General features: G+C 37.7%; 1 protein-coding gene across 1 annotated transcript in view; it reads left to right on the top strand.

The window, feature by feature from the left end:
* The first annotated feature begins 1814 nt into the window (after positions 1 to 1814).
* The window catches only part of LOC127657109 (gamma-aminobutyric acid receptor subunit rho-2-like), a 50270-nt gene continuing 35286 nt past the window's right edge, over positions 1815 to 16798 (top strand). The window contains exons 1-2 of the mRNA XM_052145760.1: positions 1815 to 2039; positions 7318 to 7424. Of these exons, the coding sequence (XP_052001720.1) occupies positions 1915 to 2039; positions 7318 to 7424 (232 nt within the window). The 5' untranslated portion in view covers positions 1815 to 1914. The remainder of the gene's footprint in view (positions 2040 to 7317; positions 7425 to 16798) is intronic.

Raw genomic sequence — 16798 nt, 5'->3', positions numbered from 1 at the left:
ACACATGACGGACATGTCCGCTAACAATCTCTCTCTCCCGCACGATACTCTGCAGTCGACCTTTAAACCTCAGTGGCTTGATTAGCCCAATACGGGACCGGGTGTGTATGATCACGACCCGGCCCCGCCCTCCGCCCTGCCACATTCTCATTTTGCAGAAATCCTCCCAAGTAAAAAAAAAAAAGACTCCAATCATTCATAAATAATATTGTGTGTGTTTATAATCTTATAATAAACAAAGTTTTTTTTTTTAATATAAAATAAAAATATCCTAACTTTGTAAAGATGGAAGCATGTACTAGTAAAATATTTTTTCTCTATCACATTCCATCATAATCTACAGATCTGAAATGTAGGTGGTGCTCTAACGCATTTGATCCCTCAAACATGTGCTCGTCCATAGACATTTAGTCTAATTTTCAGTTCATGCACCACCTCGTTATTTCATTGAATATCTCGACCTCTGAGTGGACTAGAAGTTCAATCAAAGTGTCATTAAAAAGCTGAGATCCTTTATCATCAATAGTGGAAAACATATTTTTCTGATGATTTGTTTAGCATGCTTTTCCTGCCAGATGGCCTATTTTGTTCTGGACATCTAATATATAACATAATTCAGCCAATCAAGCTCACAGGAAAGTAAAAAATGGCTATTTTGTTTTTAGAAAACTACCTAAGCTAAACGCAGATATAACATTTGTAGCTTTTTGGGGCTTAGAGCAGCAGTGATTCGTGCAAAAAATGAAAGTTTGTATTTGATAACTTACACTAATCATATTTCACTTTGCGTTTATTTTCAAAATCTTTCGAACTGTGGTATAAGGGCAACAGAATAAACAGTAGTCGCATTCCTGAGAATGAGAGCTTTCATTTGATACACGACTTGTCACTTTTTTTTCCCATATAAATACTTGTACCCCATTACCTCTAAGGGGCACAAATTTGCAAAACAATTTTTTTACATAAATGCAGAAGTAATTGTTATCTCTGTTTAGATTCTAAGCTTTCAAATGACACCTCATATGCCTGACCCTTTATTACATTTATGTCCAACAATTATTAAATTTAGAACCTTTACTGCATTTATGGCCTTTATTACATTTAGGACCAAAAGCTATTTAATTTAGGGATTTGATTACATTTAGCACCAAATGTTATTACATTAAGGGCCTTTATAACTTTTTCAAAAGGACCAATAATTATATCTTCTGCAATCCGCATGCTATGAAAATTTCAGTAGCAAGTTGTGCATATTTGGTTGCACATTTTTCAAATTTCACCCATAATTTGATCTCATGATATCTACCTCCACTAACCTCATTTTAAAATCACGTTCAAGGTGGACGTCTATGGTTATGTAATACACAGCATTTTAACAAACGAATATTCACGTTAGTTTGACTAAAGTGAATCAAACAGTTATTCCAGAATCTCTGAATTGCATTGAGTCAAATAGAATCATGTGTAATTGCATTCCGCCTACTGTACATCGCTTAAAGGATGTGTTTAGTGGTTGGATTTCACTTACGCATTAAATATGAAAGCATACCTAGTCTTTGATGCAAAGCTTTTTGAGTTCATATGTGTCTTTCTAATCCCTCTTTTCCTCCAACCCTACAAACAGCCGTGGGAAACGCGCGTGTGCGCCGCACGCCGATGATGCCACGTGGTTAAAGCGGCGGTCCGAGCGCTTTCAAACAGCTGTGCTGCAGATAACCAATGGCAAACAGAAGACGCAGCGCATGTGTAGCGCTTACATTTAAACCGTCGGACACATCGCGCGTGCCACAGCGATGCGAAGTGCAGCGATTTGAACTCAGTAAGCGGAAAGATGCTGCATTTCGCCTGCCGCCGCATTCATAGATTAAGATGGATTTCAGGACACACCTGTAGATTTTTCACCTGCTCTGCATAATGCCTTATCTGAGACATTTGCTGATTTTAGCGGTCTGCCTGGGCTCGTTTGGGGAATGCCGAAATAAGCGCGCCACGAGAGAGAGAAGGTGGACAGGACCCGTGGAAACTCAGAAGCACGGAACGTAAGTGCCAGCACTGACATTTTTTCAAATCAGATATCTTATGGCACTCAGATCTTCAAGAGCCAAACTTCGACTGCCATTGTAATGATGTGAAATGCATTTAAAATGCAAATTGCTGGGCTCTCTGTTTTGTTTCGAGAACATTGAAGATTAAGATTGAAAGATGTTGATAATGTTGAGGATAAAAAATATGTATATATAAAAGATGTTGATCATGATTATTATGGTGTGGTGATTATCAATGTGGCAATGTTGATACTGAAGATGAGAGAATTGTCTGTCAGTATACTGAACCTTTAGATAATATTAAATTTGGGAGTCATCTAAAATGTATTTTTATTGGCTGATAGAGATATTTAGCCAATATATTACTATAGATAATACTGTTTGACTTTATTTAACAACCATGATGGAAAATTAAATGACATGTTGTCTTTTCATCTGACATTGCATGAATGCTTCAGTTAAGGTTTCAAACAATGTCAAACAATCAAAATTTTCACACAACTGTCTAAATTTTCACACAAATAATTATTAAAATGGATTTCCAATGGCAAAACAAGTACATATGCATTTGGGAGAGTTACCTATGAATGTTAGGGTTAAAATAAGACATTTTTAATGCAATATTTACTCAAAGTCAAAAAAGTGCATTAGTGGTTGACTAGGCTGTTGCAGAGCTAACACTTCGGTTAAGTGGCCATCTGGGACTCTCCAAATGAGTGGCCTAATTTCATCGTGAATATAATGATGCGCGCCCCTTTCCTCAGCCTTTATGAGTCAATATTCTCTCATTTACTGAGTTGCATAATTACATGTACAATAACAACAATTAATAGTATATATATTTTTTTAATTATTACATTCTACCACTCTCTCCGCTGGTGTGAATCTTAATGACCCAACCGGAACTAGTTCGCTACACAGTACCAGCCAATGGGTGGAGAGTGCAGCTTAAATATGATTAAATGGTCATACACAAAATAAAGCAAGTGGAAGCACCTTTCTGACCCTGTTACACAATGAAAAATTAAATGACTATAGAACTAAATACAATGAATTACGAAAAGAAATAAACATTATTATAAGACACTTTTCAGTCCTCCTACTTTCACAGGTATTAGCCAGGTTTCTCGAAGCACTAAGAAGAATGTTAGTAGCACTTAAATAGTTCTTAATCTATGTGTTGCATTTCCCAAAAGCATCTTTATCTAAGTAAAAACATTTGTAAATTAACGAGAGTTTTGAACCACTCTTAAGTGCAACTTAAATTAACTTTCTCGCATCTTTCACAGTTTATCAGAGAAAAATATAAAAAAAATTAAACATTTGTTTCCCCTTTTCTCCCAATTTGGAATGCCCAAATCCCACTAATTAGTGGGTACTCATGGTGGTGCGGTTACTCACCTCAATCCGGGTGGCGGAGGACAAGTCTCAGTTGCCTCCACTTCAAAGACCATCAATCTGCGCATTTTATCACGTGCCTCTTTGTTCATGACACCGTGCAGAGACTCCGCATGTGGAGGCTCATGCTACTCTCCGCAATCCACGCACAACTTACCAGGTGCCCCATTGAGAGCGAGAACCATTAATCGTGACAATGAGGAGGTTACCCCATGTGACTCTACCCTCCCTAGCAACCGGGCCAATTTGGCTGCTTAGGAGACCTGGCTGGAGTCACTCAGCACACCCTGGATTCGAACTTGCGACTCCAGGGGTGATAGTCAGCGTCTTTACTCGCTGAGCAACCCAGGCCCCCTAGAAAAAGTGCCAGTGAATAAATTATATGTGAAAAAAATCACATTGAATTCAACAGGCAGTCTCCAAAGTCTGCCCATGCAGCGTGATAGGTCTAAATTAGGTCTAAAGATAAATCTAAATTTACATAACACACAATACAGTATAATGTTTCATTGCCCGTATCTGATCATCATAACGATAATAGCAATAGAAAGATTTTCTTATTAAACAGATTTCTTCAGACATATGTGAGTAAAGTGACCCTGCAGTTTAAAACTTAAATAAATAGGCCTATAAATAAATGAATAAAATACATTTATCAAAGGAGCTTAGAGTGAGTGTGCAATGAGAGATTCCCTTCATTCTGTTTAGAAAGGTCTATGAGTAGTTCAGTACTGATGTCCGTCATTTTAATCCTGTTCTTTGTGCATCTGTTCAGTTTCCAGCCAAAAAAACTACACAGGCTACATAAGATCCCCTTATTATGATGTGATGCTCATCGGGTACATTCACGTTACATGCACTCCTTGCATCACTTTTATTAATCTCTATAAGCTGAGCAAACATCTGAAACCCTGTCTTACCAAAGCCCTAATCATTTATTTAATTGAATTCTGTAATAGTTAATATATTTCGGTGCCTCAACAAGGTTACAAACAACGTCCATGTTCGTTAGTATTTCCAAATTATTTTCATTTTGAGAAGACAAACACCTGAACATATTTGCCAAAGTGATCGGCAACATTGGACCAGACAGATCCCGTAACAAAGCACTTAAGTATTACTTTATAACGAGTGACCTGCTGGTTTGGGAAACAAGTGACGAACAACATCAGTTATGATGATCGTAAAGGCTTAAGTTGCAACGTTATCGTTGAAACAGAGTGTTTTGCTATTTCCCCAAAGACCGAATCTTTAAAATCGGACAACTCTCCTTTGGCGTACGTTCTGGGCTTCGTGGAGCTGCTGCAATGTCGCAAAATATTTCTTTTGAGTAATAGTCTATGTAAAATAAGAGGTCTGGTGAAAAACAGTTGGGTTATGTTACATTCAAATGGAGGCTAAAGAGTAGACAAGCACAGAAGAGGAACTTCTTGTTCAAGAACCATTTCTGAGGATGTAGCTACTGAATTATGACATGGTATAAATGTCAATAATGACATTTCTTGTCATTTGTCACTCCAAGAAGTCTTAAAGGTCGCCAGCCACACAGTTGCAGGTAGATGACGTGCTAAAACTTGCTAATTTCTTACCCTTCCATGTCATCTACAGAAGCATCTACCACACTCCTACCTCATATACTACTACTACTACTATGGCCGTTCATGTCGAGTACGACAAACTGCTTCCCGTTTTGAGCGTCTCTCTTCCAGAAATGACTTGTAGGCCTCCTGAGAGTCCCTGCTGCCGTTGTTAATTGCTGTGCGCCATTTGGTTCTGTCATTTGCAAGTGCCTCCCAGTTGTCCAGGTTGATGGAGAAAGCCTGAAGATCCCTCTTAATGACGTCTTTAAAACGTAGATGGGGCGACCATGTGTGCGGGGGGCATTTGCCAGCTCGCCAAAAAGCAAGATTTTTGGAAGGCGAAAGTCATTCATTCGATATATATGCCCAGTCCAGCGGAGGTGGCGTTCACGGAGGATGGTGTACAGGTCACTGGAACCAGTTCTCTCAAGTATGACAGAGTTTGGCACATGATCCTTCCAGCATACACCCAGTATGGAACGAAGGCAGCGAAAATGGAAGGCGTTGAGGCGATGTTCGTATGTTGTCCATGTCTCACTTGCATATAGTAAGGTGCTCAATACACATGCATGGTACACACGAACTTTGAGGAGCAATGAGAGGTTCTTGTTGTGCCAGACACGCTTGCTCAGTTTTCCAAACGTTGATGATGCCTTCCCAATGCGCATGTCAAGCTCTGCGTCAAGGTTATTGTTGTTTGATACGGTGGAACCCAGGTAGGTGAATTTGTCTACCACAGATAGACATGTGTTGTTAATGTATACTGTAGGGTTTAGGGTTGCAGGTTGGGCAAGAATAACCTCATATAATAATAATAATAAATTAAGTGAGACAAAGCATGAATACATTATCTTGGTGCTAAGCGCAGTAAGCGAATCTGTTTACAGCACTGATCTATATTATATATATATATATATATATATATATATATGAACAAAATTCAGTTTCTTTTTATTAGCGAACTTATATTCCTGCAGTTTTGATTGGGTGGACCAGCTGTCAATCTGGATGGACTAGTGCCACACTGGCCCTTTTGTGGTCTCGCGCATGTGGGACTAGTAATCGACCAATGCTGATAATCTTAAAGTGACCAAAGAGTGACCGATTAAGCAGCCTCGCCGATATATCGGTCTTTCCCTAATTACATATGAGCATATGAGAATGCTGATAGAGATTCTTATTTACGTGATCAGAGATAACAATATTGTTAATAATACCTGTGGTGATGTAGAAATGAGACCGGTGATGTTAGAAAACATGTTGTGATGGTGACGTAACAACATTGTTTCACAGACTCATGCTTCGACCACCTTTATTAGCCTGATTCTATTATGACAGCAGAGTCCCATAAATGAGGCCAGAGGCTCGGGCGCAATTAACATGACCTAGACAGATAATACTTCCACTGAACCGAACATGCACCGCTGGCGTGCTGGAACTGGTGTTCCTTACTCAGACAAAAAGCCACGTGCCACAAGCACATTTCGCCCATCTGCCAAGGACTGTACATTGGCACAAAGCTGTCCTGGCTAATAGCTAACATGGGTACAGCCTCATGGGTTTCATAATTATTGAATGAAAAAAAATAACAATGTTCAGAATTAACATTTCATTACTGTGCATAAACCTGCAAATTTGCATGAGAATATCCAACAGTACTTATGTAGACAAGGTTCCAGTTGTGAAAAGCTGCCTCTGTCTGATGCACTCTCAACAAGAAATAAATTACAAATGGCAGGAAACAGTAGGGAATGGTGTCTCTGGGTTGTTTTAGTCATAGACAGACAGACAGACAGACAGATAGCACATGTACTGTACCATTTGCACGTTTTATAATATCGCAGAGTGATTCACAGCAAGTCCTGAATGGATGTGTATTATATTGCAAATGTATTGTTAATGCATAGCTTTTACCAGAGGTAGTTACATTTAAATTGTATCGAAACTTAATCCACAGGTCACTAAATATCAATAAATAAATAGTTTTGTTTTATTTTGTTGGGGTTCATGGGAAACAGCATTTGGGACAGATCCGAGTGTCTGTCGATAAGATCTACTGTAATTTGAAACAGATCTGTCCGCTACAGCTAGTTCATGCTGGCTGAACAATTTGTTGATAGACGCACCATGCATGATCTTAATCCGTCATTACACTTTTGTTTCTGCATTTTCATGGAAATTATTTAAACGTCATTGACTTTGAGAGTTTAAGCTGAATGTTTTGTGTAACCTGTCCAAATTCATTATATATAAGGCTGATCAGAGTTTTCGTGACTTTGGAACCCTTTTTACAGGTCCCTGGCGAAAAAGCCACCAGACGTGACAAAATCGAGGAAACTGAAAACGGAGCAGTTGCTGAAAGTGGATGACCATGATTTCACCATGAGGCCAGCATTTGCAGGTCAAATAATAATTCTCCTTAGTATGGACCAAATCTAAGTTATGCAATTTCACTTCTGTAATTTCCATAACACAGCCTCCAGAAACCTATTATAGACCTTCAAAGACATTTATGTGTAACAGGTTTGATGTCAGCATCTTGCATCAGAAATTAAATTGAAGATATGACAAAAATAAGACCGTTGTACCATAGGAATATCAAAAATCTCAACATGCTGTTGAGAAAAGGCAATCAAATAATTATTAACACCCTTTTTTATTTATTTATTTACGTATTTACGTATATATATCTCTACTATGTTATTTTAGCCCATGCTTGTTGTGTATTCATTGTTGCACATATTTATTATGTACCACAGGAGAGTATCCTGGGCAGTTATCTGACCAGCAGGCATACAATCTACATTGGCTCCCTCTAGAGGGGTAAACATCCTTCCCATTAAGCACCGTAGTGGCCTTTAATTACAGCTGGGCTGTAAAGTTTAACTGGAACACACATTTTGAAAATTAGAATTTAACTGCAGGTGTTGTTGAGTTTAGCTATTATTATGTGATTTATAGCCATGTGGTTGCCTGTATAGTGTATCATATCCCACACTTGCATCAAAAATAATGTATTAAGTGTATACACATAGTCTATACAGTGTGGTCTAAAAGTAAGAGATAACATTGAGAATTTATTTGATTTAAACCTGGAAATAAAAAGTTTTAGTATTTTGAAGAATTTACATAAAATAAAAGTTATAATGTAAATTGCATAATCGCTTTTTGCACAGACATGTGGAGTTCATGGAAGCTATTGTGCATGCTGTCTTCAAAGCAAAATGAGCTACTAAACACCAAGGAAATTATGAAATTCATGTAAAATGCTTATTTAATGCTGATTATATGAAAATGAAAAATGTTTTGTCTAAAAGTAGAAAAGAATGTAAAAGAGAAGCATTTTCATAATTTCTCACTCTAGCTTGCATGGCAATAATGTTCTGTTGTGTTGGCCAATGATGTTATTTCACATTTAGAATAACAATTGCAGGCTAGAAAAAAACTCATCATGCTTTGATTTAATAAATGCATTCACACGCATTTGAATTGACCTTGATTTCCCATATTTCCCCTTTTCGCTCTCCAAAGCAATACCTTATTATCTCCGCCAGATCAATAGCTGTCAGACATGTTTTTAAGCTCAAGGCTTGTCAGATGGAGCTCCATACAATGTGCTCAAGCTTTTTACACAAGTTTCATAAGATTGTCACTATGATCAGTGTTTGGCAAGATAACAATCAATCAGTTTGCATAGCAGCAGCTGGATGTTTGCACAGATTGCTCCTCTGGGAAGATGGGATTTTTAATGCGGAGATTTCTTCTAGTCTATCACGGCTTGAATGGTATTAAAGGATGATATAAGAAGGAGCTCAAGGCTTCTCTTTGTACAACACTTAAAAGTTTGAGCAGTCAATGCAAGGAATTAGTGTAAGTTCTTCTGCCAGGCCATACAGTACCCTATACTTTTTTAATGATGTGTTCCTATAGAGAACAAAGGGGAAAACACTCCAGTATTTGATGCTGTTCTCCTCCTATGAATAGAGAGTCTGAAAAGTCACTTGTTTTGGATGCTCTGACTCAGGCGTACTTTTGGGAATTGGGCTTTCCTCAGCAGGGGGTCACAGCAAAGGGAATGAAAATAGCCCAAACATATTCACCCCTACACAGACGGATTCAGATCTGACATCTCCATCGGTGATGGATTGTTGCATCTGTTTTACTGCAGAAACCTTCACAATATGATGTAATGAGTTGATAACTGTTGTCAAATGTCAGTTATTCCTGGCATTATAGCATTTTCATCTAGACATGCTAAAATACACTGTAAAAACAAATTATCTGTAGCTGACTTGAAGCTAAAGTGGGTAAGTTTTGATGTGAAAAGACTTTCTTCTATTCCAGCTTATGATGCAACCATAATCCATTTTTTTAGGTTTATTTCCTTGACATGTGTTAACAGTGTTGTTCTGTGGCACTTTTAAAACATTGCTTTGATCAGAGATGTGGCTCAGTGGGTATACCCATGACACATAGGAGCCATTCGAGTCCGGCCTGGGTCATGTCCCAGTTCACCCTCCCCCACCCCCCCAAACATTGCTTGGTCTGCATACCAGCAGAGTGACAATGGCTTAACCAATGGTGTGTGTTTGATGCAGGACAATCTGTTTTCTGACCAATGGAAGACCGGATGAGCGTTCGGTAGGCTTGGGATAAATGCCGTTTTCACAAATAGATAATTGAAAGATTTTCTCGATCATTATCAATATATATCAGATTTATTTTCAGATATGAATAATGCTGCTTTTTGCACAGCAGTCTTTGTCTTTTCAAACATATTTCTCAACACAACTTTGGTAAAGTGTGAGTGGCAGCGTTAATTAAAGTGGTTCGCGGACCGGATGCGTCTGGCACATCAGGACAAAGATTTAGTCTAGTCATTACTGGATGATTTATTGTGTATAAGTATCTTTCTTTGAGCATACAAATGTATTTTCATTTACAAGTATATCTTTTTATGGTTTGATAGCTTGAATGAAAGACCTATTCAATGCTACATACAAGGAAAAGGCATAATAGACATCGCCATTTCTAATCGTTCAGTTTGGACAGTAATACCAATTTCTTACACTAACCTGCAAACTCGTCAATGTCACTTTGCTGTGTTTTGCACCTTCTGAACTTTGGACTGCCATCAGTTTGTAATATGTGTGCGATATCTGTGCCTTGTCCATGCCATAACAGTAAATGTTATGTTGCCCCCTATGTTACAGCCTTATTCCAAAATGGATTAAATTATTTATTTTCCTCAAAATTCTACAGATAATACCCCATAATGACAATGTGAAATAAGTTTGTTTGACATCTTCGCAAATTTATTAAAAATAAAAACGATAGAATCAGATGTACATAAGTATTCACAGCCTTTGCCATGGCACTCAAAATTGAGCTCAGGTGCATCCTGTTTCCACTGATCATCCTTGAGATGTTTCTACAACTTGATTGGAGTCCACCTGTGGTAACTTCAGTTGATTGGACTTGATTTGGAAAGGCACACACCTGTCTATGTAAGGTGCCACAGTTAACAATGCATGGCAGAGCACAAACCAAGCCATGAAGTCCAAGGAATTGTCTGTAGACCTCCGAGACAGGATTGTATTGAGGCACAGATCTGGGGAAAGATACAGTAATCTTTCTGCAGCATTGAAGGTCCCAATGAGCACAGTGACCTCCATCATCCATAAATGGAAGAAGTTTGGAACCACCAGGACTTTTTCTAGAGCTGACCACCCGATCTAACTGAGCAATCGGGGGAGAAGGGCCTTAGTCAGGGAGGTGACCAAGAACCCAATGGTCACTCTGACAGAGCTCCAGCGTTTCTCTGTGGAGAGAGGAGAACCTTCCAGAAGAACAACCATCTCTGCAGCACTCCACCAATCAGGCCTGTATGGTAGAGTGGCCAGACAGAAGACACTCCTCAGTAAAAGGCACATGACAGCCTGTCTGGAGTCTGCCAAAAGGCACTTGAAGGATTCTCATACAATGAGAAACAAAATTCTCTGGTCTGATGAAACAAAGATTGAACTCTTTGGCCTGAATGGCAAGAGTTATGTCTGGAGGAAACCAGGCACCACTCATCACCTGGCCAATACCATCCCTAGAGTGAAGCATGGTGGTGGCAACATCATGCTGTGGGGATGTTTTTCAGTGGCAGGAACTGGGAGACTAGTCAGGATCGAGGGAAAGATGAACGTAGCAATGTACAGAGACATCCTTGATGAACGCTCTGGACCTCAGACTGGGGTGAAGGTTCTTCTTCCAACAGGACAACGACCCTAAACACACAGCCAAGATAACAAAGGAGTTTCTACAGGATAACTCTGTGAATGTCCTTGAGTGGCCCAGACTTGAACCCGATTGAACATCTCTGGCGAGATCTGAAAATTGCTGTGCACCAACACTCCCCATCCAACCTGATGGAGCTTAAGAGGTCCTGCAAAGAAGAATGGGAGAAACTGTCCAAAAATAGGTGTGCCAAGCTTGTAGCATCATACTCAAAAAAGACTTGAAGCTGTAATTGGTGCCAAAGGTGCTTCAACAAAGTATTGAGCAAAGGCTGTGAATACTTATGTACATGTGATTTCTTTTTTTTTTTTTTATAAATTTGCAAAGATTTCAAACAAACTTATTTCACATTGTCATTATGGGGTATTGTTTGTAGAATTTTGAGGTAAATAATGAATTTAATCCATTTTGGATTAAGGATGTAACATAACAAATTGGCGGTGTGAATATTTTCCGGATGCACTGTATATATATATGTTATTTTTGCAATGACGTTTGGAGACGCTAGTAAAGTACAAACTTTAATAAAGGTTTTGTAAATTGTAATGTCACCGAAGTCTTTGAAGGGACTTATTAATTTGGCTTTTTGTGTAAGAGTGAATCTGTATTGAGTTTTGCAACATTCATTTCCTTCTGTACATGCTCAGTAGTTTGAACGATATTGAATCTACTTAGCATGCGCAGGAGAAAAGGAGCTAAAATTTGCTGTCGCTTGGCAAATAAAGATTGTTTGGCTATGTTTAAGATATAAGTTGACTCAGAACACGACTAGTTAAAGGAATAGTTCACAAACAAAATTATATATATATATGTGTGTATATCTGTCATCATTATTATCCCCTTTTAGTTCTTACAAACCTATATGTCTTTCTTTCTTTCATGGAACATAAAAGAAAAGCCACAGTCACCATTCCCATCCAATGTATAGAAAAAAGATGCAATGAAAGTGAATGGTGACTTATTCCAACATTCTGCCTAACATCTTTTGTGTCCCACAAAAAAAAAAAAAAAGAAAGTAATTTATGACAAATGCAATGAAAATAGTTTGTATATAGTTGTATTAAAACATTTTCATTGCATTTTTATAAACATTTCTGTTTTATCATGTACAGTATATCATATTAAACAATGCCTTTTATCATGCCTTTTATTGTCAAATTGAAGTATTCTTTATAAGCAAAGAGACAAAAGGTAACTCGGTTACTGTATAACGTGCAGTGTGTACTGCAGAAACAAGATTTACTTTAGAAGCGTAAGAGAATTGCTAATGCATGACTGCAGTTTTGTTTTAATCCAGAGACAGCTAACTGATGTTGCATAAAGCTTATGCCTAATCCTGTGCAAGGGGAGTATCGCTAGATGTACATAGAGAACATTTAGCACTCACTGTGTGTTTATGGGCCACAACAGGGCAGTATGTATTTCTTCATGTGTAGGATTACACACATTAAGGATTTGTTGTATAATGAAAACATACTGTACTCTTCTGTCTGCAGATTTGCATCGAGAACACATGATGTAAAATGGTGCCATCAATACTATTATTACACACCTCTCTGGAATACTTGATTATGAGTGGTCATTTGTGAGATTCAGCGGCCCAAAATTTTTATATAATGACGGCTAAACTGTATAATCGACTGTTATCCTAGGTAAAATATTGTCATGTCTCTCATATCACTCTGCTGTCTCTTTTTTTGCACATAGTAAAATAATTTAAACTCAAATCGATATTTAAATGCCATTTATAAATTAATTTGCTAAGCAGGTGTGTACAAAGCAGGATAATATTCAGTCATCCAGTCATTATCGCAAAATAAACCTCTTTATTGCAACATAAAGCCAGATCTGCTCATCTTGTCTAGCATTATGTTGCAATAATGACTGGTACTGTTGCACATTATCCCTTACATATTAACACTGAATTTTCCAAGAAATCTGGAAAAAGCCAACTGAGCAAGCAGCATTCTCTAATAAGATATGTCAAGAGATATTATGTATCTTCATGGAAAATACAGTAGAGAATGGATTTACATAAAGGTGAGATCTCTGACTTTCAGCAAAAAGGATCAGTTTTCCTTACGAGATAAATCAAACAACATGTGAAACTGAGGAAAACTGTAATTATATTACATTTTGTTGCCCCCTCAGTCTCTTTCTCGCTTTCTCTTTTTTGCCATCTGCTAAAGACTTAAGCGGTCCTCGCTGATGGGTTTGTCCATCTGGAGGATTGCTCTGATATAGACCAGGGTGCTCTGGCTATAGTGACGGATAGATTAATCTAGCAATGGTTTGTGTTGACCGGCCGGTCAGCCAAACCGTGGATTAGCACATGTAACAATCCCAGCATGCCCTGCCCTGCAGACAGCTGGTTTAAAGACTACCAACTAACCAAATATCACCAGCAATCAACAGCTGAACATAGTTGCCTCAGCAACCAAAAATAAATTAATAAATTATTATTATAAAATCAACTCTGTGAAGGACGATTTGTTTGAATTATATTTTATTCATATCCTAAGGATACATAGTAGATACATTTGAAATGAATGGTGTAAAATTTTTCAGTTTAACCCTTAAAGTGAAATGAAAAATGTTTAGTACTTTTGAAAAATCTGTTTCATTTGACATCAGGCACCACGAGTAGGTCACCTCATGGGAGCAGACATACTAAGATCATATGACCAGCCGAATACTATTTGTTTATCTAGGTAGCCTCTCTGTAACACAGACACATTCACTTGTGGAATAAATTAATCAAGGCTAACTGTGAATATACAGACTGATCCCACTGAAATCGGTCTTGATCAGAACTACCCCCAGTGGCCAAAACTGAAAGTGTTTTTGAACGATGGTCACACGTGAGTACCAGTTTCCAGGTGAAATGTCCACAGAGTGGTGCCAAAAGTAAGTTGCATTTTTAGTTGTAAATTATGTAATACCGTCAACATGAATACATATTTTAAGCATACGCCCTAACCCCAACCCTAAACTCAAATTTTAGAGGGAAATTAGGTGAACGTGATTTTTGTCCTGGTTTGCATGAGACCGGAACCCATGCTAAGATGACTGCCCTATTGACCATCGCAACATTAACAAAAAATACTGAGTGCCATCGGATGAGCCAATATTGCTATGTGGGTGTATATTCTTAAATAAATGCTACAGAGCCACAGCCTCTATTTTTTTGTTTTATTTGTTCCTTTTTTCCTTTGCAACACATGATGTAAAAAGACTTTTCTCGATGTTTGAGATGAGATTTTGTTCAAGCCAACTCGAGTGCATGGTGTCATTAAAACTGAAGGAGGACATACCAAATTATAAAGAAGTGATTTACAGTGAATTACAGTGATAACAAGGAAAATAAAAAAAAATGGCACTTCATGTCAAAATGGTTGCTGACCCCTGCTGTATACTAATTTTAATTAGATTTACTGAAAATATGCTTTACTTTCAAATGTAAGTAATACATTACTTCCTCCATTGGCAAATGATTTTGAGGAAAAAATACTTTACTGGAGACACACAGTGTGAAGGATTTTTGCGATATTTTCATCATAATTCACCTGCTTGCTTGCTGGTGTTTGAAACCAGCTTCACAAAGAAACACTCCCTTTAGCAGCCTCCCTTCACTCTCTCTTTCTGTCTCAATCAAAATTTTTGTGAAGGCATGGTACTATATAAACAGTGTGCAACACACAATTTGAACCGATACAATATGCACAGCATAAAGCAATGCCTATTATGCAGTTAAATACCATGGTTACTTAATTGTTATAATCTGTCTTCACTTTTATTTATTGGACTGATATATGGTTTATATGTACAGTATATATACACTTTAACACATAGTAAACTGTATAACTCTTGTAAAATGTTATATCTTTATGATTTAGCTGTGCAGCAATTTAATAAGACAGCCTACATTTAAATAACAACAAAATGAAAGAAAAGTAAATACTTTTAGAGACTTTTTAACTCTGAGATCTGATCATTCATCTTTTGAACTAATGCACGTTTTCAACACACTTGGGCCTGCTCAAGCAATGTCTATACTAATTAATAAGTATTTGTGATGCATTTGGACCTGCTCAAGTGTTGGACACTTTTGTTTGAACTAAAACAACAATATTGTCAAGAAAACAGCCCTTGGCTGGATAACTTTAGTAGCTTTAAGTATTAATATATTATTTACTTGAATTTACCTGAAAGACTTCAAGGACTTTTTATTCTATTGCTTGCATTTTTATTTTTATTAATTTCTTAATTTGTCTTGAATATATGCTTGAGAACTGGAAACAAAGTTTAGTCCTACTTAAAAATTCTTGAAGGCTAAATACCATTGTTTTGATGTAATATTTATATAAACATTTAACTTTTAAAATAAAAGAGTGTATACAATAACACAGGCTTTTACTTTTAGGGTCAAAATTGGTATCAAGAAGTGTGCAATTTCACTTGACTTGGTATGGAATACTGAAATCTTACTGTAATACAGACATTTTGGTATTAAAGGAATTGTTCACCCAAAAATTAAAATTATATCATCATTTGCTAATGCCGTCCCAGATGTGTCTGACTTTCTATCTTCTGCAAAAAACAAACGATTTTTAGAAGAATATCTTAGCTCTGTAGGTCCATGCAATGCAAACGAATGACTATCGACATTTTGAAGCTCCATAAGGACATAAAGGCTGCACAAAAGAAATCTATGTGACTCCAGTGGTTAATTCTATGTCTTCAGAAGCGATATAATAGGTGTGGGTGAGAAACAGATCAAAAGTCCTTTTTTTACTGTCAATCTCCACTTTTTCTTTCACATTCTTCTTCTTTTGTTTTTAGTGATTTGCATTATTTGTGCATATTGCCCCCTACTGGACATGGAGGAGAATTTATAGTAGAAAAGTACTTAAATATTGATCTTTCACATGCCTATCATATTGCTTCTTAAGATATAGATTTAATCAATAAGTCTTATGTTTTACTTTTATGTTGCCTTTATGTGCTTTTTGGAGCTTCAAAATGACGCATCCACCTCCACCATGAACTGACTTGCAGGATCGCGAGTAACGAGGATAGGTGCGGTAGAAAACCGCTCCTTTTATTAAGGAAACACTGCCTCAGCTCACGAGGACCAACAAAAGTCAGAGCGTGTGGAGGTGAGGACCATCAGATGTGTGGTGAGCTGACTGCAGTTCCTTATAAACCTCCGATAAAAATTTGCAAACCCCAGAAACCTCTGCAATGCCTTGTGAGAATCTAGGGTTGACCAATCGGAGACGGCTTTAACTTTAGTAGGGTCCAGGTGCACTCTCTCAGACGAAATGCTGAAACCCAGGAACTGAACCAACTGTGCATGAAAAGCGCACTTCTCCACCTTGATGAACAGCAGATTCTCAAACAGTAGCTGAAACACCTGCCTGACATGCTGCACATGGTCCTGGATATTCTGGGATAAGATGAGAATATCATCAAGATAGACAAGCACAA

This window comes from Xyrauchen texanus, chromosome 16, assembly GCF_025860055.1.
Source record: "Xyrauchen texanus isolate HMW12.3.18 chromosome 16, RBS_HiC_50CHRs, whole genome shotgun sequence".
NCBI classification, from domain to species: Eukaryota; Metazoa; Chordata; class Actinopteri; order Cypriniformes; family Catostomidae; genus Xyrauchen; species Xyrauchen texanus.
Note: the sequence above shows the minus strand (reverse complement) of the source record. Positions and strands in the feature narration are given on the sequence as shown.